Source organism: Varanus komodoensis, unplaced genomic scaffold (assembly GCF_004798865.1).
Source record: "Varanus komodoensis strain SLA01 unplaced genomic scaffold, ASM479886v1 scaffold34_3, whole genome shotgun sequence".
Taxonomy (NCBI): Eukaryota; Metazoa; Chordata; class Lepidosauria; order Squamata; family Varanidae; genus Varanus; species Varanus komodoensis.
The window spans coordinates 35,607-55,326 of NW_025335855.1; the positions used below are offsets into that span (position 1 = coordinate 35,607).

At 45.9% G+C, this 19,720-nt stretch overlaps 1 protein-coding gene across 12 annotated transcripts in view; it reads right to left on the reverse strand.

The window, feature by feature from the left end:
* Positions 1 to 19,720, reverse strand: part of PRRC2C (proline rich coiled-coil 2C) — a 54,962-nt gene that overhangs the window by 21,188 nt on the left and 14,054 nt on the right. For 11 of the 12 annotated variants that reach the window (XM_044439344.1, XM_044439346.1, XM_044439345.1 and 8 more), the window contains exons 12-23: positions 18,810 to 18,970; positions 17,825 to 18,074; positions 16,542 to 16,755; positions 13,178 to 15,556; positions 11,235 to 11,437; positions 10,946 to 11,100; positions 9,091 to 9,451; positions 8,010 to 8,095; positions 7,480 to 7,665; positions 5,457 to 5,708; positions 3,814 to 3,903; positions 989 to 1,090 (exon numbers count right to left, since the gene is read on the reverse strand). In XM_044439344.1, the coding sequence (XP_044295279.1) occupies positions 989 to 1,090; positions 3,814 to 3,903; positions 5,457 to 5,708; positions 7,480 to 7,665; positions 8,010 to 8,095; positions 9,091 to 9,451; positions 10,946 to 11,100; positions 11,235 to 11,437; positions 13,178 to 15,556; positions 16,542 to 16,755; positions 17,825 to 18,074; positions 18,810 to 18,970 (4,439 nt within the window). The remainder of the gene's footprint in view (positions 1 to 988; positions 1,091 to 3,813; positions 3,904 to 5,456; positions 5,709 to 7,479; positions 7,666 to 8,009; positions 8,096 to 9,090; positions 9,452 to 10,945; positions 11,101 to 11,234; positions 11,438 to 13,177; positions 15,557 to 16,541; positions 16,756 to 17,824; positions 18,075 to 18,809; positions 18,971 to 19,720) is intronic. The other variant, XM_044439349.1, reaches the window with a different exon arrangement.

A 19,720-nucleotide genomic window follows, 5' to 3' on the forward strand; every position in this document is an offset into this window, starting at 1 on the left:
GTACGAAGCGTCTGCTCTGCGCACTAGCTGATCGGCCAGGCTGAATTTCTACTGCCCCAAGTCTCCTTTATACCACCCCCGCCACGTGGACCAGAGACTAAGAGGACAAGCACAGAGGCGGACCGGCCACACAGCCATTTTAGGGAGCAAGTCATCTGCCAAGGACTGCGTGGTTTTGCTCCCTCTCTCACGCATCTGGAGGTTGGCATTTGCTGCTGCTAACGCATCATGCCTGCCCCTTTGAAAAGGAAACTGCAAGCCATGCTGATTCGCATCCTTACTGAAAAGCTGAGACAGAGACCTGACCTTCTACTTCTTAGCTCATTTACAGCACTGAGAATCAGTATCAACCTTCAAGCAATGCTGCCGAGAGATCCACTCTAAAACATGAGATGCATAATGCAATCTAAATGAACAGCAGGAATAGCGCTTGTCTTACAGAGCTCACACAACGCCAAGAATACCTGTCTTACACAGCTCACACAATACCACTGGAAGGGTTTTTATCAGCTTGGAATACAGAAAAACAGCTAAAGCCCCGGGGAATACTATCCAACCTTGCCAGTCTCCTATTCAATGTGTTCCACATTAGCCAGCCAGCATCTGTTTACTGCACACAGCTATGCTAAGCACTGCAATTCCAAACAACACAACCAACTTCGGAGAAAAGTCTCGGGAGCTACCTGTCTACCACAGCCTCTCTTCCAGATGTTCTCTATGGGAAACAAAATCACTCACATCATGGTAAAGTCCATCCAATAAATACTCTGACATGTCTCTGAGGAGCGGGCAAGAGTCAGTGGCTTGGTGTTAGTTAAAAAGTGGGGTTAAGGTAATTTATGAACCCCCCCTTAAATACCCTCATTCTAGTGGTCTAAAAAGCAAACAGTTGCTTTCAAAACTCTTTGGTATCTTGTCCGCAGCAAGATATCCTTCTGTCTTTCCCCTGCATGCAAACAAACGACCCTTAGAGGGATGTGGTACATACCTTGCGGGTGAGGTCGACGGTAGCGGGAGAAACTGGCGTTAGGCTGGAGCTCTGTTGGAGAGTCTCCCTCCTAGGGAGGGGGAGGGTGTGGGGCAGGGGCACCTGAAAGGCAGGCAACACACATCACATTCTAGCTAGGTCTGTCACAAAGCCCCATTCAAAGCAAGAGCTCAAGCAGTCTGCTCCACTAAGGTCATCTTCCAGGCTTAAGCATTTGGGAGGGATGCTCTGAAAGAGGAAGGGGAAAAAGTCCGGTATCTTTTGGGGGCGGGGGGAGTCTATCCTGTGTGCAGCAATGGAGGATTGTCCACCTCGGAGTGCCACAAGACCACAAAAACAGATTGTTGTGGGAATAATACTTTCACTAGACGTTTCTTCAGCTGGGCTCCCAAAGCGGAAGGAAGAATTTGAACTTGACCTAGAGGCCCTCAATAGATATCGCTGAAGACCTAATCGTAAGGCGAAAGAACAGATGGATGCTCTTGTTCTCCTGCGCATGACCAATGCTCTTACAATCACCCTTACATGATGTTGCCACAGAATGAGATGAAGCTCGTTCAAAGAAGGAAGACACAGGACATTTTCAAACCACGCGCCTGTGGGTAAATCTCACTTCAATAATGCAGTACAAAGTCGCCCAAGAATTACAAGGTGCTCCAACACGAATGTAATCCACCTCAAACCCTTCAAACCATTACGAATAGAAGGGATGACAAAAAACTACTCATACTGTGATCAATCTGAACAAGGTGTAATTAATGTCACCACGTCAGTTTGAAAGGAAACTATCAACTGGAAACTCTCGGAGAGTTGCTCCACTCCTGTCCCCTTCCAAACGTACACGCACGTCACGCCGGAAATAAGCCACAAAGCAGAAAGACAGGATTCCCTGTTCACAGGGCACCTCCAGTTGCCAGGCAGCACTTGCCAGCTTGCGCCATCAGTTGCAGCAAGCAAACCCCCCAAGCCTCTGCCGGCTTGTGGAAAGGGGCACCTCATAGAAAAGCACGTTTGATTTTGCTCTCCGAAGCACCACGTTGCTTCAGTGTTACCCAGCCCCCACAATGAGTTTCGAAAGTACTTAGCCATCCGCATTTTACAATCAGACATCAAGTGGCAATGAACCTGTGCCACTCTGTCAAGTACATGCAGCCAACTAACACACACGCTTGCTTCCAGAAGGTCTGATAATTCACATTTTATGCCAGTCTTGGAACTGATTGATGAGGGGCCATCACCTACACACTACTTTTTGTGTGCAGCTCCTGCTTTTTTTAAGCCCTGAAGTGGCAAGTGCATGGATTCAAAGCTATGTGAAAGAAAGCTGAGGAAAAGAGAGAATGCGACTGTCGTGGCGCCACGGCTCAGGAATCGGAAGTGCCCCACAGCCTCTGGCACGCCAGGCCCTAAGGCCCGCACACTCCTTCTGCCTCCTTTGCCAAGCATGAGCTAATTGCGGCTGATGTTTTATTCTGGTGACCTGCGAATCCAAAGCAAGGGTTCAAACCACGATTTCAGCCTCTCAAATGGAGACAATTAATGGCTGCTGCTAACCAAAGTTTAGTTATTGCAAACCACAGAAGAGAGGAGGGAGTAACACATGAGTTCAGAGTGGAAGGAGAGGGAGGAGTCCATCAATCTACAGGAGAACTCTCAACTGACTCCGTGTCATCTGAGTTTAGCCGCTCTTGTGTGTTCTGTTACATGTACACTTACTCAGGGCAAACTTTATGATCACAGGGCAAGATGCCAATGTCAAAGATTTGGTGGGAATGGGGCATGAAGAGCAAATTAGTTAAATATATCCTATTAAAGTGATAGGAATATACATATGGAGAGCGAGCTTCCAGGTTCCTCAATACCCAAGTACTTTTGTTGTTAAAACACTTCCCTTTCTGTATTTGAGATGAGAGGATTTCCCCCCAATCTGTTCACTGTATAACAGAACAACAATTTTGATACACATCTAAACTCCAGTGAAAGGGCAATACTGAACTGAATACTAAAAAGAACAACAAAGAATACCCTTGATCGACTACCTCCCCATCTAAAAGTTCCCTAGATCAGGAAAAGTAGTACAGAGAAGGCCTGTATTTGCATGAATGAGTGGACGTGTGCATATCTTTTAATGTGGGGAATGATTTTAAGCGATACTCCACCTGCACTCTGAAATTATGAAGACCCAAGAGGAATATATCAAATAATGGAAGGGTTACCCACCTTTTTAGGGCCAGTGGCCACATTCCTTCAGTGAAAACGGTGATGAAGGGGCCACATCTTGGTGACAGATGTGGGCAAAGTGAAAAGCATCCAAATATTTCTTTTCTTGCCCTTTTTCTCTCTTTCCAGTTCATTCAACCACCATCCGTTTGCTCTCCCACCACACCCCAGGCCAAAGCATTAACGGATCTTGAAATGGTGTGGGAACAACTCAATGAACGTAACAACACGCAATTCCTCGCCACATGGTATAGCACACATTACTATAGTCTGTAAATAACCCCTTACTCTAAGGCACTTTCTCCCACAGCTTTTCCACATTTGGCATTGCCGGATTGCATTAATTTGAAAAAAAATGTTTTAATTAATTAAATTAATAGCCATGTACATACCACCAGCCTCCATCTATTAGGTCTTTAAAAAGAGTGTTTAGCATTGTTTAGGCGCAATGCTTCATAAAACAAAAATTTGCAGAAGGCTTTCCCAGCAGGTCTGTAGAAAGTATTGTATTGGACTGTCAATAATAAAAAACTAAAATAATTGCCAATAATTTTAAAATACAGTGAAGCGCACTGGTTATGGCCTGAAGTCACTAATATGCTTACATTAGTCACTAAAGCTTCCTCCATCTTTGCGCTGCTTGTTGCCACTGTACTGGAATGAGATGAGGGTGTTGTATAGTCTGTTACAGACTCCTGAAAAAAAAAAGGAATTTGAAGAAGCTGACTTGTATTATTTAAAAAAAAAACCTTCCCAGAAACAGAGCACTCAAATGCATGAACAGATTAAAAAAGGGTTGTTTTACTTCTCCATAATATGGATTCCTAAATTAGGAGTCAAGCCATCTTACCATTCCAAAAGCAAGCTTACATATTCAGTCCTTTTAAAAAATAAAACTGTAACACTCATGTATAATACACGAACTTAAATTTTCATATGCATATTGAGTTATTAATACCTGATGGATTTAGGTAAGAGATATGACATGTTTTAAACATGATGTGAAAGAAGCTTTTCAATCCCATATTGTTTCCTTGATATAGAAAGCAAAGCATTTCCATCAATTCAAGCCACTGCAAAAAATTAGGTTATATGACTAACTCGCATTCAAATAGTGTTTTGTTAGAAAGTGAGGCAAAACATGGCCTGAAAGAGGAGGTGGGGGCTGAACCTCTTTACACTGGAGAAGTGAATTTGGAATTCCATTTTGGAGATACTTGCACGGCTGAAGGCAAAAGAAAGAGGCAATCTCCCCTGCTTCAGCACACTTCAACTTAAAATTCCTCCTAGCCATCACTAAGCCTTAGGGGAGACATTTTAATATTCTGAAACAGAAAAAACCTGCACAGAACCCAGAAAAGCACCACGCAAGTAGTGGCTGGGGGAAAGGGACTAGGGCCTGGGGGTGCATGGCCATCTGGGGAATGCTGGATCAAAATCCGAGGAGGGCCAGACTGGAGCCCTTGGCCTGAAATGCCACCCTTTGGCTTGAAGCAATCTTTCCAGATGTGCCTTTCAAGAAGGGAGAAGACTTTCCCCATACAGTGTTGCACAGGGACCTTCAATATGCCTAACACTGTGCCAAGTGCGACTCATCCTTGCATCCTGCAGCCAGCATATGCTGTTGCCGTTAAGTACTCACTAACTTTTGTTGATCCATTCTGTTAACTGTTGATAACTACAAAATAGTAAAGTCAGAACGCCTCATAAAACAAAAATGCCACAAATCCAGTGAAAGATGTGACATCAACTGAAATCACAGGTGGGTCCCACACAGTCAGGTCTGCACTGAAGCACAAATTTTGGATCAGAGTCTCTTGAGATGATGCCATCCTTGCTACTGCAGTTAACGCCACAATTTCTTACCAAAGCAGCTTTGCATTAAAGATTCACACAGGCAAAGTTTGGCAAGCACAGGCTGTTTCGAGTATTAAGAAAGCTTCTGGGGTGCTCAGACAGCACACCAGTGATTTCAGCTTTCCATGAAACACTCGACAGAATTCCGCTTCTCCAGAAATTTTATGAACATTTACTAAGGGTACAACTTTTATTTAAATAAAAAATTTCAACCTAAAAAAAAAAAATTCAACCTATCTATGTAGGACCTTTTTCTATTGATACACGCATGGGATTGTACCCTAAATCAATCACTTTCTGCCATATCCTTCACGCAAAGTCAGCTGTAACTGAATTCCAGTTATTCTGCACTGGTGATTGTGCTTAAGCAATCACTCCATTTGCTTCTTACCTTCTGGGTTGTGCCAAACTCTGGAGCAGACACTGAAATCATTGTTCCTATTTCAGTTCCAAGTTCAGCAGCTGCCTTCGTTTCTTTAGAGGTAACGGGGTCTGGGCTTCTGACCGTGGTGGGACTGGACTTCTCTTGCCCCTCAGAGTCACCCTGCTGAGCCTCTTTTACTTTTTTGTTCTTCAGGGACCGCTCTTTCCCAATGGGCCCCGGCTTGTACTCTTTGTTTTCTATAGGACTCAAATCTGGAAGCTAAACAACATATCAAAAAATTTCCGTGTGAAACGGTTTCGCATGTTACAAACTGACATATCAGTGATGCTGTTGTCCTTTCAGCTGGTAAAAGCCTGGCTTTTGAAGGATGGCTTCTGAGGAAAATGAGGCATGCGCTCAAACGCAACTGAGATCCAAGTCCCAGGATGAGGTGCACATCACACCTCCCCAAGGCACACCATTCACACGCACTCCGCAGTCGCTTGGGTTCATGCAGCGTGGCAACCCACTGCAGGAAACCAGGCACAGTGGGGCACCACGCCATACAAACCAGGACCACCTTCCAGAGGGTGGCCTGTTCCTGAGCAGCAAGCCATCTTGACGAGCCCATGGCTAGTTCTAGGGGCTGCCGGACCCACGGTGTCTTCTCATGCCCTCTGAACCCAGAGGACCAAGCCCACTGGGGAGCCAGCGAAGTAGCAAGTGACCATCTTGGCAAGAACAGCAAAAACTCTCGTTCCTCTGGCCCAGATTGCCCATGACAGCTACTCCACCGATGCTGAAGTGGCACTTTGGAGTGACGGTCCCTGGTTTACTCTCCCTGCTCTGACTGCAGCCCCCTCTGGGTCACTGCCACAGCTTTTGCCCGCCTGTTTTTCTGCTTTCAAAGCCTTTCATGACCTCTCAGACTCCCGAAAGCCCTTTCAGTGTGCTCAAGCAGCATGCTGGAGTGGCTGTTTACTGTTTGCCACATTTTTTCCCTATTTTTAGGATACAGAAATATGTAAAAGCCAAGATGGAATGCATGCAGAGGAGTACATCTCTCCCCTTAGCTGTGTGATCCTGTTTTTAAGTATTGTCCCAACAGTTCTCAGGGTCCTCAACCTTTTCCATGCTTTTCTAAATATCTAGGTTCTCCAGAAAGTTACAATCTATAATCATTTTTCTTGATCACAGACTATGACAACTGTCAAAAAGTGGTTGTTATTTAATGTTTTTTTTAACAGCTAAAACAGGATGGGGGGAATTCATTTCATGGCTTCACATGAAATTTGTCAAACATACACAGTGAATTCAGAAGTATACTTGCCACTCCTTTCTGCAAACAAAGATCACCTTGCCTCCCTTTACTTTTCTTCTGACAGTTCATCTTTTGACTGTTGTCAAGTGAAAGGCAAAGTGAAACAGCAACAGGGGGATAACTCATTTGTTGGGCACATTGTGGGTTGTTCTGCAAGCGACTCACATTATGTAACTTATTTGCATTGTGGGTTGCTTTGTGGTGCAAAATCATCCTTAGTTTTAATAGTAAAGTGTCCACAGCAGGATTAATCAAAGTGGTATTAACCAATATGGTAGATCAATGAGCAATTGGAACACAGAAATTTTTAACCTTAAATGAATGCATCTCATTTGGAGAATAAGGGAAAAAAATTGAATTTCTAGTTGTCCCCACATTTCATTCAATTTCATTAGCCAGCAGTCACTCATAATATATCTTCTATCTTCACAACGAGTTTTGAATGCAAATCTACTGCGTGTTTCCCAGGTAGTTCCGAGAGCAATTACAGATTTTTCACATGTAGCAACAGCAGGTATGTCCTTGGTTTTTGGGCTTCTTACAGAGGCACTCAACTTCTCCCTGATTCCGCACTCCTGCCCTCACTTCAGCATGTTGTTAACCTTTGGAGGGGCAAAATTACATGACAGACCAAGCGGTTCCATTTTATCTCCTACTGGTATGCATGGGAACCAAACATTATTTTCAACATACTCTTGCAATTCATGAGAACGGGAACATTTCACTTACCTTCTGTGCTTTTATAGGTCCGGCTCGGGGTTGCTTTTGCCTTTGCTCTTTGGGTTCAAGAAGCTTCTCAGAGGACTTGTCTGAAACTGGGCCAACTTCATTGTCGCTCCCACTAGATGCTGGAGCTCCAAACTGGATGGTTTCTATTCCCAAATCAATTCCATTATCCTGGCCAGGCGTTGTTCCCTAATAAGGATCCCAGAAATTATGTCTTACTTTTGTCATCTATCACCTGGACAGATTTGTCCTGCTCTGCTGCACTGAAGTAGCTCTAATGATACCAGGAAATTAAATTATGACCATGAACAGTGACATTTCCCATCAATCATGTTTTATTTAAGACATCAAACCTTGGTGATAGATTAAAAGCTGTAAACTAGTTCATGGGTAATGACAGGTTAAAAGATGGTGGTTTTACTTCTGAAAAACTGGTTATTCATTTCTTTATTAGCTAATGGATAAAAAATTTACCTCTTCACTTCCAGTCACTAGCAAATTACAAATCGGAATATATTCTATCTGTGGCTTACCTCTGGAGATGTAGATGAGCCAAATGATGTCAATGGCTTATTCCATGCACTGACTGAAGGAGGTTGTGGAGGACTAATGGGTCCCACTGCAAGTCCAGAGTACAAAATGGAATCAGAATATTGGACAGGAAAAAAGCTAAATGCAAAACAACTAGAGCTCGCCTATATAGACATAAAGGGTAGCATGCTGCTTGCGAAGAATCTCTAATATTTTAGCCTTTTTGCACGAAAGGTCCAGAGAAGATGGAAGGGAAACCATACTAGTAATCTGTCCAAACAGAGCACATGAATGGAATACGCACCAGGAACTCAGTGAAATTACTGCTCCCAGATTATCCACAGCCCCCTCCCGTACAGCTGATTCCAATACGAGTAGGTCAAAGCCACAGGAGCTTGACATTCACAGAAAGAGCAAGTACACTTCTCAGTGTGGTTCGGAGCCAAACCCCCAGTCTGGAAAAGCTTCCTGGGAATAGCCAGCAAAGGAATGGAAGAGTACAATGACTCCCATTATTTTGCCAGGTCCATTTATGGCAAAATGCAACACCTTTGTGCAGCCTAGGGACCAAAGACCACCCCACGGGTGTTCCCCCAATTGCTGCTCCCGTGCACAGAAAAAGGGGGAGGGATGGGAAAAACAAACCACATTTGTCCTTTCTAAGTCTCTGTAGCAGTTTGCTGTTGAATTTTGGCAACAAACTGCACTTTTTCTCCATTTTCTAAAAAGAAAATACAAAGGCAAGGGGGTGGGGTAAGAAACACACATGTCCCCACCCCAGACACAACAGCAGACAGGAAAAGCTACCCATCGGCTATAGCTTAGGTCTGACCCACTACAGATGCTCACGACAGTCAGTGGCAGGAGGAGGACTGGACACAAATATGCACTGTGGGAACATGTGCACAGCCAGCCTGACAAACTGCCACAGGATAATGCTTCGATTTTTTAAGGGACCCAGAATTACAAGCCGAGGTGAACAAGTCAGAGGAGGATGCCGGCTATTCAGGCCCTCAAGCCCTCGTTCACACCTTTTATGTTTTCTTGTGCACCCAGACCGGAAGGAGGAAGGCCTTTGCTTACATTTTTTAGAGATGTCATTGAGGACTGCAGTGGGTGGCACTTTATTCTCCCATAATTCAGGCCCGACAGTATTGTGCGAAGGAGCGTTCTGCAGATTTTTGCTTGTGGCTGCATATTCTGTGTTGCTGTTTCCTGCGCAGGCAGCCTGTGCTTGTGGTTGGACTGAGCTCTGTGGACTGGGAATCTGAGGTGTGCACGGCAGTGGCAGTGGCGTCTGAGCCTGTTGAGCTGCGGCGGCGGCAGCGGCGGCGGCTGCGGCGGCTGTTGCCTGCTGCTGCTGCTGCTGCTTCTTGGCAAACCTGGGTGGCAGTTTAGAATTTGGGCATCTTCCTTTTTCATTTGAACTCTTTTTGGTCCAGACCTAAGAGTAATAAAGATTAACGAAGTTTGTAGTTTTCTGCCAAGCAAAATAGAAATAGTGCCCTGATTTTGCAATTGCTCAAAAATGAAGGGGCATGTGGGCTTACAAAATCACAAAAGATATAAAGCAACAGGAAAGACTGATTTATGCTCAGTACAAAAGGATCGTTTATTATAATTTATGGACAGCAGCTTCAAGATAAAGCTTGAAGATTTTGCCTGAATAACATCTAATTAGGTGACATGCCACTGAAGGCATGTCACTACCATAAGTCTCTTTTAACCATTAGACAAACATGTGGGAGACAAACATATCAATTAGTACTACTAGTCACAAAAGCAGTCCTGTGTTCAGAGCCAATGTATCTAAAACCGACACCAGATACTTGGGGCTAATGTGTGATGTGCCAGGCAGTTAATAAAGATCTACCAGTTTACTTTGGCTTTCTCCCAGCCGCAAGCTTGCTTCCACTAAACCTATAACACAGAGAGGGGTTTGTTGGTAAACCAATTCCAGATCTATTGAGAGCCAATGCAATTGAGAACCAGTGTATAAATATTGCTGGTACACTTTTTTAAAAATCCTGGGTTTGAATTCTGAAGAAGGTAAGGTGGTCCGTCAATGCATGACAGTGGAGGCCAGCACAATGGTCCTTCTGAAATCGAGGTAGAGACATACTAGAAAATCAGCTGTAAATGGCAAGTAGCACATACTGCTTAGAGCTGGGATGGCAGATCTGCACTAACCAACTTTTAGAAACTGCAGATACACACATGCCCTTCTATAATTTCTTTGTCTCCCCCACCCCACCTTTTTCATTCAAAGGATTCCCTAAGGTAGCTTCCAACAGTAAACATAATAAAATAATAAAATAAAATAAAAATCAGGACTGTCTGTCCCGTAATCACTATAAAATATAACATACGAAACACCATGACACCATCAAGTTTGTGTAATCTGCAAATTTCATGTACAAGGAAATACAAAACAGAGCAATTCCAAATTCTTCTGTAAGAATTGGAAGATATGTGGTAAGTGGATTTGTAGGGAAAGACTGCTTGGGAATTTAGAAGCACCACTAACTAGTTGATGACCTGGCCCACACACAGTTATAACTCATTCATTTGAATTCTGGATTGTCACGATGTGCAAACCCAGGAACACGAACCACCTGTGGTCTGTTAGTTATGTTAGCAGGAAGAGAAGCCACAGTTTGTTGACGGGTGGTTTTGCAAGGCTTCAAAGGTGGCAGGCAAGAGCGGTAAGTCCCACCCCCGGCCACTCTAGAAGCCAGTACTACAGTGCCACAAAAGGCATATGGCACGGAGCGAAGGAGCAGGTAAATAACTTTAAACAACAGTTTATTTAATTGTCTGCCAGGCAACCCTGGGAAGGGCAATAAAACATGGGGTACCGCTGCGTGTGAATCAGGTCACTCAATCTGTGCCATAAGATGCATGCTAGAAAAAAGTGACAAAATGCATGGATTTTCACCTGCACTGTTTGCTCTTCCTTTTTCCGGCGTTCTTCATCTTGTAAGCGTTTTTGCTGCTTTTTGGATACCACTTCAGTAAAACCATCATTGTTCAGATTTGACTGGGAATCTTCGACTACAGTCACTTCCGGGTGGTCATCAATAATGACAACACCTGAAAGGAATACCCAAATTTTAAGTCTAGTTACTGATGGGGGTGGTGCAGTTGGAAGGAAAAAATGCTATTATGTTGCTTCAGACAGCCGTGGAAGTTCATTTAAGATTTCCAAACAGACCCACTGTACGTACTTGCGTAGTTGTTGAGGTCAAACTGAGAGATGGCGTCCACTTTTTCTTTTGGCTTTTTGGGGCCAGCTTTGGACTCTTCTCGCTTCTTGTTGGTGGCATCCTTGGAAGCCTTCAGAGCAGCACTGCTCCCACTTTCATCCTGATGCACATTATTGCTGACCGGATCAGCACTAACGACAACTGGCATTTGTTCTTCAAACGGTCTGCACCGGAAAAACAGACCCAGAGAATAAGCCATCCAGCATTAAAGCAAAGATCTGGAAAAAACATGGTGCTGTGGAGGATTTTCCCATGACTTTAACTGACGTGACCACACCCTCTCCTGGATATTACAATGGGTTTAGAGAGAATAATGTCACATAATAAAGGGCTCAGAATAGGGAGGAAGATACACAGAAGCAAATCATAGGAAGAAACACTGACGGGGCTGGGTATATTGGACTTGGAATACAGATTCAGAGGTAGGGAATATATTTACATTTTGAAAATAAAATTATCACAACTACTGAAGTGAGATTTACAGGAATGCTATGAAATTAATTACTTAAGTTCCAAGAGAATGTGAGGCAGTTTGAGATTTTACAGTGAAGACACTGTATTCTGGTGGTACAGCATATGCACAGCACACCTTGGGCGCAATCCCTAGCATTTCCAGGGAGGATTGGAAAGACTCCTGCCTGAATCTCTGGAAAGATGCTGATAGCCGGGTGTAAACAGTGCTGAGCCACATAAACCAAAGTTCTGATTCAGTAAAGATCAACCATCTATGTTCCTGAAGTCTTGACTTAAATACTTAGGTGTTTAAGACCGCTAGCCTACCCCTTCCCCCTAGCTGTTATCCTAGCATAATGGAAAGCTAATGGTCTGGATTATTTTTGCTCAGATACATGAGCTATGCCTTCTAAAGGATCCTAAAGTCTAAACTTCTTTCCTGGGATCTTCAACTTATGCCACGAGTTCTCACCAAGGTGCCTTCTGGGTCCATCTGTGAAAGTTCACTTCACTCCCTTACTTCAAAAATGTTATTCTGGTAACTATAACCTTTGCTACTGAGCTTTTCTGTAATTATCTGTCTCGGAAGACTGACAATTGCCACAAGAATTAAATAAAGACACTTAATCTTCTATAAAGATTTTTTGTTCTTATTTTCAATTGTGTTATTAAAGGAATGATGTTTATTGTAGAACTGGCAAAAGATATAGCATCAGTTTTTGGGATTGTCGTCAGATTTCCTCCTAACTTTCAGAATGCTGAAACTATACTTTCAACTATATTATTTTGCTGTTTTCAGCTGTGCAGTGAAAATTTTTACCAGGTTTATTTCTCTTTTCAAAGTTACATTTAAAGAAAATGTAAAGAAAGTAAAGAATTTCCAAGTGCTCCGCAATTCTATCCAGCTCTTTCCTAGATGTCTTAAGCTGTAAGCAAGTTGCTTATGCTGCTGTTCCCGACTCAAAAATTTAGAGAGTGCCCCTGTTACCACTTCCTTTCTTTCCTCAAACCATCATCTATTTGCACAACTGGATGGCCAGTGGCCCATGGCCTAATTTTGAAAGCGCCCTGGAAACAATCAGTACAGAATCTGGCGAGAGAGATACTTTTCCTCCCTGGCAGTGTGCTGTAGGATGGAAAAGAGAAGAGAAGAGAAGAGAAGAGAAGAGAAGAGAAGAGAAGAGAAGAGAAGAGAAGAGAAGAGAAGAGAAGAGAAGAGGTGGCACCAACCATTTCTGGGCCTGGCAGTGCCCGCATGCTCCCACCCTCCAGGTATAACCCGCGAGCGAACGTAGCCCTCAACTGAAAAATGGCTTCTCATCCCAACTTACTGAGTAGAGTTCAAATGCCTTCAAATGAATTTAAGTCTTTTCATTAAACCGCCAGAAACCTATGAAGGCAGAACCCTGAGTTTTTAAGCTTTTCTTGGCATTAACACTAATTAAACTCACCCTCGTTTCCCGCTTCTTGTTGGAGGACCACTTCTCCTCTCATTCCTTGGTCCTGAGAAGTTTCGTCCAGATTTGGGTGGGCCACTATTGCCACGACGATTCTGCCGATCAATCCCAGGTCTCTGGCTGGAGAAGCTTCTCTTGGCTATTTCCCGTTTGGGCGTTAGTGTGCTTTCCCCTGCTTTAACAACCACCTGCGTTGTGACATCTGTTAGCTTCTTCTCATCTCTCTCACGCCTCTCATTGAAATCACTGCTTTCTGAGGCAGTTTCCCATTCTTCATTAGCCTGGTCTGAAGAATTCTGATTGGACAAGTCTGGAGTCTTATTTCCTGAAACATCCAAAGTCGTGCCTGGCTGCTCATTCACAGCATTGTTCACTGCAGCACTTGATGATGAACTAGTTGTGGCTTCACTTATTTTTGATGCGGCCTCCCTCTCTTTTAGGCGTCGGAAGCGTGGCGGCTTATCTTGCCTGGGAGGTCGTGCAGGCCGTTGCCTCCGAGGCCTTTCCCTCGTGGGATCAAATTTCCTCTCAAACTTTGCGGGTAGTCTTTTATCCACCGGCATGGAGCCATAATGCTCATGCCGTCGTGGGGGCTCCCCATCTTCGACTTTGGAGGTTTCGGCCTGCCGTGGGTTCCACTGATTTTCCCGGTAGCCTGGCCTCCTAAGAGTGGACGGCCGAGGCGGGCGGCCAACTGGATCTCTACCCCCACGTCTAAACACTCCTCCTCTGCCACGTCGAGAAGGTTCTCCTTTGGGAAGAAAACCTGGTTTGGGCTTATTTTCATCTTCCCTCCCGTAAGTTTTGTCTGAAACTTTATTGTCTCCTCGCATGTTATTTTCAGGCTTGAAAGACAAAAGGACTTTTGCAGACTTTTTGACATCGGCCTTTTCTTCTCTCCGGGGATGCTTGCCTTTGCCTAGACTGTCCTTGTCCGAAAGAAGGGTGTCACTCGCGCTTTCGTGCACTTCGCTGTCAGAGTCAGTTTCGGAGCCTCTCTGCCTTCGCCGTTTTGGAACGACTTCAAAATCCGAGCTCTCACTACGGGTCTCACTCTCTTCCCTCTGCCTGAGTGGACCAGGAGGCAGATGCTCCACTCGAGGCTTAGTGTCTCTGTAGTGCGGATAGTCTCGATTGTGGCCTCTCCCACCTCGCCCCCTGCCTCCGTAAGAGCCTCTATAGCTGCGCCCCCTGGAATAATACTCCCCACGCCCTCTGCCTCTGTACCCTTGGTCCGGGAACCAGTCCCTGTCCCTAGCTTCTTTCCAGTACGTTCGAGGAGGTAAACCAGGCTCTCTCTTCACAGGCCTGGTTTCCATACGAGGTCTCTCCGCAGCTCGTTCTTTGTTCGTTGCTTTCTCCGGCTGCTTTTCCTCCTTGACTGCACTGACAGGCTGTTGAACTGGTGGCTGCTGGGCAGGAAGGGGTGGAAGCTCGGCTGCTGTTTGTGGATTAGGCAGCAGTGGGAGTGCCGGCGAGGGCGACGGGACCACAGCTGGAGGTGGGGGCACAGGGGTTGCTGCCGCCGCAGGCTGGACGACATGGGCCGGCTGAACCGCAGGTGTAACTGCAGACTGCACGGGACTTTCTGCAGGTTCTGGAGCTTGCGGTGTGCTCAGTGGCGCCCCTTCACTCTCGGTGACAGGCTTCTCTGGTTCTGGCTTGGATGGTGGCGCCGGAGGCTGCTCCCGTTTCTCAATCCTGCCAGCTTTCTCATTTGCCAGTTTTTCTCCCTCTCGCTCTTTCTTCTGCTCACGCTCCTCTCTTTGCTCACGCTCTTCTTTCATATCTCGAAGGATAGGCTTCTTAATAGGGCCAGACCTTCTCACTGGTCGGTCACTCCCTTCTTCTCTTCTGCCATAGCCCGGTCTTGGACCCCACCTGGTTTCAGATTTAGGCTTGAAGGGCTTATCGGGCTTGGGTCCTTCCAACAATCTATTAGAGGTGAACCCTTCCTTTTTTAGTTTGCTGTCTGCTCGGTCAAGCACTGTTTCTTTTAGTTCAGTGTGTCTACTGTTTGCTTTGGAAATAATTCCTGGCGTTTCGTTCCCTTGCTCTTCTGATTTCAGAGAATGGCTTGAGCCATGAGAAAGACTTCTCTTCAGGGAAGAGTTACTCTCTTCTGCAGGCACCTGCTCGTCCTTGGAACTCTGAGAGACATTTTCTGCAGTCACTTCAAAATTTGCTGTAGGAGCCACTGGGTCAGCTTCCCGCGGCTGTGCATCTTCTGAAGACCTGCTTGAAGATTTATGGGCACTCACTTCACTGGGCTCCTTGAAGAAGTCAGGCTTCGCATGCGAGTCCAACGGAGCTGGCTCTCCTGGGTAAACTGCCCGCACAGTAATTTCTTCTTGATCTGGAAGTGCCTCTGGCCTAGAAGCAAGCAAACGGCATTTTCAGCTAAAGCTTTATGGTTCTCTCTATACACCGCAACATGCTAGAAAGAATTGTCATCACCTGTGGTATGTTTTAATTGCACGTAGCGCACCACAGCCAGAAGACCACTTCTGGAGAGATTTGTTAGCACCAATGAAATTGGCAGGCCAGGACTTACAAGCCCTCGCACACTCTAATGGGTGAACAGCAGGGTCCCTTTTTGGCTCACATTTGAAGGTGCAGAAAGGGTGGAGGGATGGCGAGCCCACCGAGGCGCTCCAGGACACTTTAAGTGGCACATGATGCCTGCCCTTAAGAGGACAAGGAAAGCCCTCCGCAGCTGGCTCCCTCGTTTAAAGGGGCGGAAAAAAGCACATTAAGGGACAGGAAAGGCCAGGCAAAATCAGTCTGCTATCACAACTGTCGAGAGAGAGGAAACGTGTTCTTCATGTGTCGCTTGGGATACTGCCTGGAGGAATGAAGAGAAAGTGGGGAGAGAAGGAGTGAAGTAACCCCAGTGATCTCAGTCTTCATTGCAGGTACTCTGTAAAACAACCAACCTACTATGTACTCACCAGCTAAGTTTCCACAATGAGTACATAACTTAGCCGACGTCAAAAGCCAAACAAGTCATTACAAAGGAGACAGAAGCATTTGCGCATCACAAGTAACCAACCATGGGTTGTTTCTTTGGGAAATAGCCACTGGTGTGGCTGAGAGATGATTGGAGCGCATGCTGCTAATCATGTGAGTTCAGTTGACCGTCTATTAGTTCAGCTACACTTGACTGGAGCAGAAACTGCTCTTTTCTGAACCAGCTGCTCAACACAAACAAATATCCACAGGATTATTTAAGAAACTGACTGCTACAAAGAGGAACAAATGGCATTTTATACAGTGGGGACGCATGGCTATGGCAAGACAAGACACAGTAAGGTTGTTAAGTAAAAACAGCAGACATCAAGATAATCCCAAAACATACCTTAGAGCTTCATGTTCTTCTACAACTTTTGGAGGAGTGCCATTCTGTTGAGGCTCTGCGAGAGGATAGGGCTCTGACCCCCACATCACACATGGCTCTGACAGCGGGATAGTGTGCTCTCTTGCCGGCCGAGTAACATGATCAAAGGATTCTGAACCCGTCCCTGCACTTTCCATCTGTTCCCTCCTCAGAAGTGGCTTGGGAGGTATAATTCCTGTGAAGAGACAGTCAGATGAACAGCCCATTGAAGGGGCTACTTCAGAAACACACAGTGACTAAAATGTACACAGGCAAGCCACAACTGGTCTTCAACGCAGATTTGCCTGCCTGAACTCGTCCGTAAGAAACATCGGTGCAAGGGCAGGCCTCCCATGTCTGGCTGCAGGACTTCTAGGGGCATCTACCAGTGACTACAAGAGCCACCCAGCAGAGAGGGATCTGCTGTCTCTGTATTAATACTGCAATCCTGAAATAGTCTCCTTGGAGCAGGCTGTCAGAGAAGGTACAATTCTATTAGGTAAAAAAATATCCCCACAGGTCTTATAAATATGGGAAGCCCAGTTGTTTTAATGTTCTTTCAATGGCTGGCTACTGTTCTTTGGCACAGTCCTGTGTTTAAATGCTGCTCACTTGGGCCATTTAAAAAACTCCATTTACACTGTTTCCCTTACCACATAAAAACACAGGATGACGCCACACATGCATTTTCAGTGTGAGCAGGGACACCTATCAAAAATGCTGCTGTGAGTGTTTCTGCAGGTTTCACATCGTAAAGGGCCAGCTGGCCTGCTCAGTGCAGGACTTCAAGCTAAAGCACCCCTAATGGATGGTAGTCCAGATGAATCCTGAACGCTTCTAATGTGGACAAGCCCAAGACCACCAGTAATTCTGAACTGGACACTCCTTGCCCTGGAAAGCATGAGAGTGACCGAAGCTAGGCGGCAGAGCGCTCAGCAACAACCGTCTGTCTCTGCAGAGAGCCAGTTCTGGGTATCAGTGGAGCAGCTGCCACAAGCAGCAGCGCACAGGGCCTCCGGGGGAGGGGGGCATGGGGAGGCAAATGCAAACAGGATCATAATTAGGGCGGAGAGGATAAGCAGGTTCAGGACCCCGTGACAACGGCTGGAGAGCCCAGGAGGATGGAGAGGGAGGGAGCGCACCCCCGGTGAACCCCTCCGGCCGCTGGGCACAGCGCGAGTTCCATGAAGGCCCCACCCCGCACCGCTCATTTGCAAAGCGGGTGGCCCTGCTGTGCACGCGCGCCCTACAGGCATGTGCTGTACCTGGGTGCATGGGTGGCATGTCCATCGCAGGCCTTCCCGACATGATTCGTGGATCCACGTACGACTGCATCATGAGCCACCGCGGATCGAAGCCCATGGAGGCCAAGTGCGGGGGGTGTGGCTGCAGGGGTTGGTACAGGGGCCTGTGCGGAGGGGGAGGCACGGGGCCACTGGAGGGCTGTGACGGCGCAGACGGCGGCAGGACCCCTTGCTGCTGCTGCTGCTGCCACTGCTGCTGCTTCATCTGCTCCTATAAAGCAAAGGGAGGAGTGGATTAATAAGCTACAGGCAACTGGCACAGTGCGTGCATGATGCCCTTAATTTCCGGGTTTCCAGCTCTAACGGAACCCTGGTTAGGCTTAGCTATGGCCATGGCCGTGAACCTTGGCCATGGCTAAAAGGACATCCTGTGACAAGGGCAGGGGGCATGAGTAAACGGGGGGGGGGGGGGGGGGGGCAGGGCAGGCAGATCTTGCACAGGGCAGTACCGACAGACAGGCACCCTGGGAAAACAGTGTGCCTTGCTTACAGCAATTTACAGCATTAATCACAATGAAACTTCATAAACATGACAGATGGCGAACTAGAGTGCAGAAAGAACAGAAGCTGCGAAGAACTGTGATGCGGACTTAAGGATCAGAGAAGCTCTTACACCCGATCTTTGCATGTTGACCACACTATGAAGTATAATAACCTCTCTTCTCTCTGGCATCAAAGACTACAGTTACAGAAATTGCTGAATTATTTATTTGGTTTTGCTATTTTGTTTTGCATTTTTAATTTATAAACTGCCCCAATGATATTTACAGAAACAGTTGGCATTCTGGACATCCTAAAAATTGCTCTATTGAATCAGACCAAGGGTACATCTAATCCAGCATTCTGTTCACACAGGATCAAGCCACCTGCCACAGGAAACCCACAAGCAGGAAACAGAGAAGCAAAAGAGTAACCAAGGATACAATGTGAAACAGCTGCATGTTACCTGCTGCCTCTGAAACCTCGGTGGTAATGACTTCTGGAACTGCTTTGAATAGCCAGATGAAATCGCCGGACGAGGCTGAGCACCAGAGTCAGGCTCACTTTCATGAGGGCTCTCTCTTTCATGAGGACTGCTTTCTTGTGTGGCGGAAACAGCCTGACTCTCTGCCCAAGGGAGAAAAGGTGAAGGTAAGGCAGACACCACGTATTATGCACTGTATGCCAAAGAAAACAGCTGAAACACCACACCAATAATCCTGAACATCAACGCAGGCAGCTAGTTTTAGTTTCAGACATCATAACGAGGTTATGGTGAAACACAGAACAGAATAAATGTAGCACCAAAGGGGAACTGTTAAGTCACACTCTAAGGAAACAAGAATGCAAGCTAAGACATAAATCCAGAGCAAGATTCAGTGGGTCTTGTAAGACACATAGGCCATTCACTAACAAGCTATGGAACTGCAACTGGGTGAGGAATCCCACTTTCAACAAGAGCATCACACGTAAGTCAGTAAGCGATGGAAAAGATCCAAAGCAGCAGCATACAGGTAGAGCTTCACACTTTTGTGTTTAAAGACTTTTTGGGGGAAGTTGTCACTAAACCAGCTCCCATTGCAAATGAGGCAACTGCAACAAAAGCACAAATGAAAACTCCTCCTGCAGCTGCAATTTTGCTGACCATTAGCCTCCTAGGTTCAAAACACGGAGGACTGCAGCCATGGGTTTTGGGTCCAATATATTCTGGCCCACTTTTTTCAAAACAAGCGATAACACCTGCAAACTTATACTACTTCTGAACATCTGAGCATAACTTCAGAGGAGTTTTGTTTCAGACTCATCTTAAATGAGCAAGTCAGCTGACTTAAGTATTCCTTATAATCCATGATATGTGATGGCAACCAACAGCTTTGC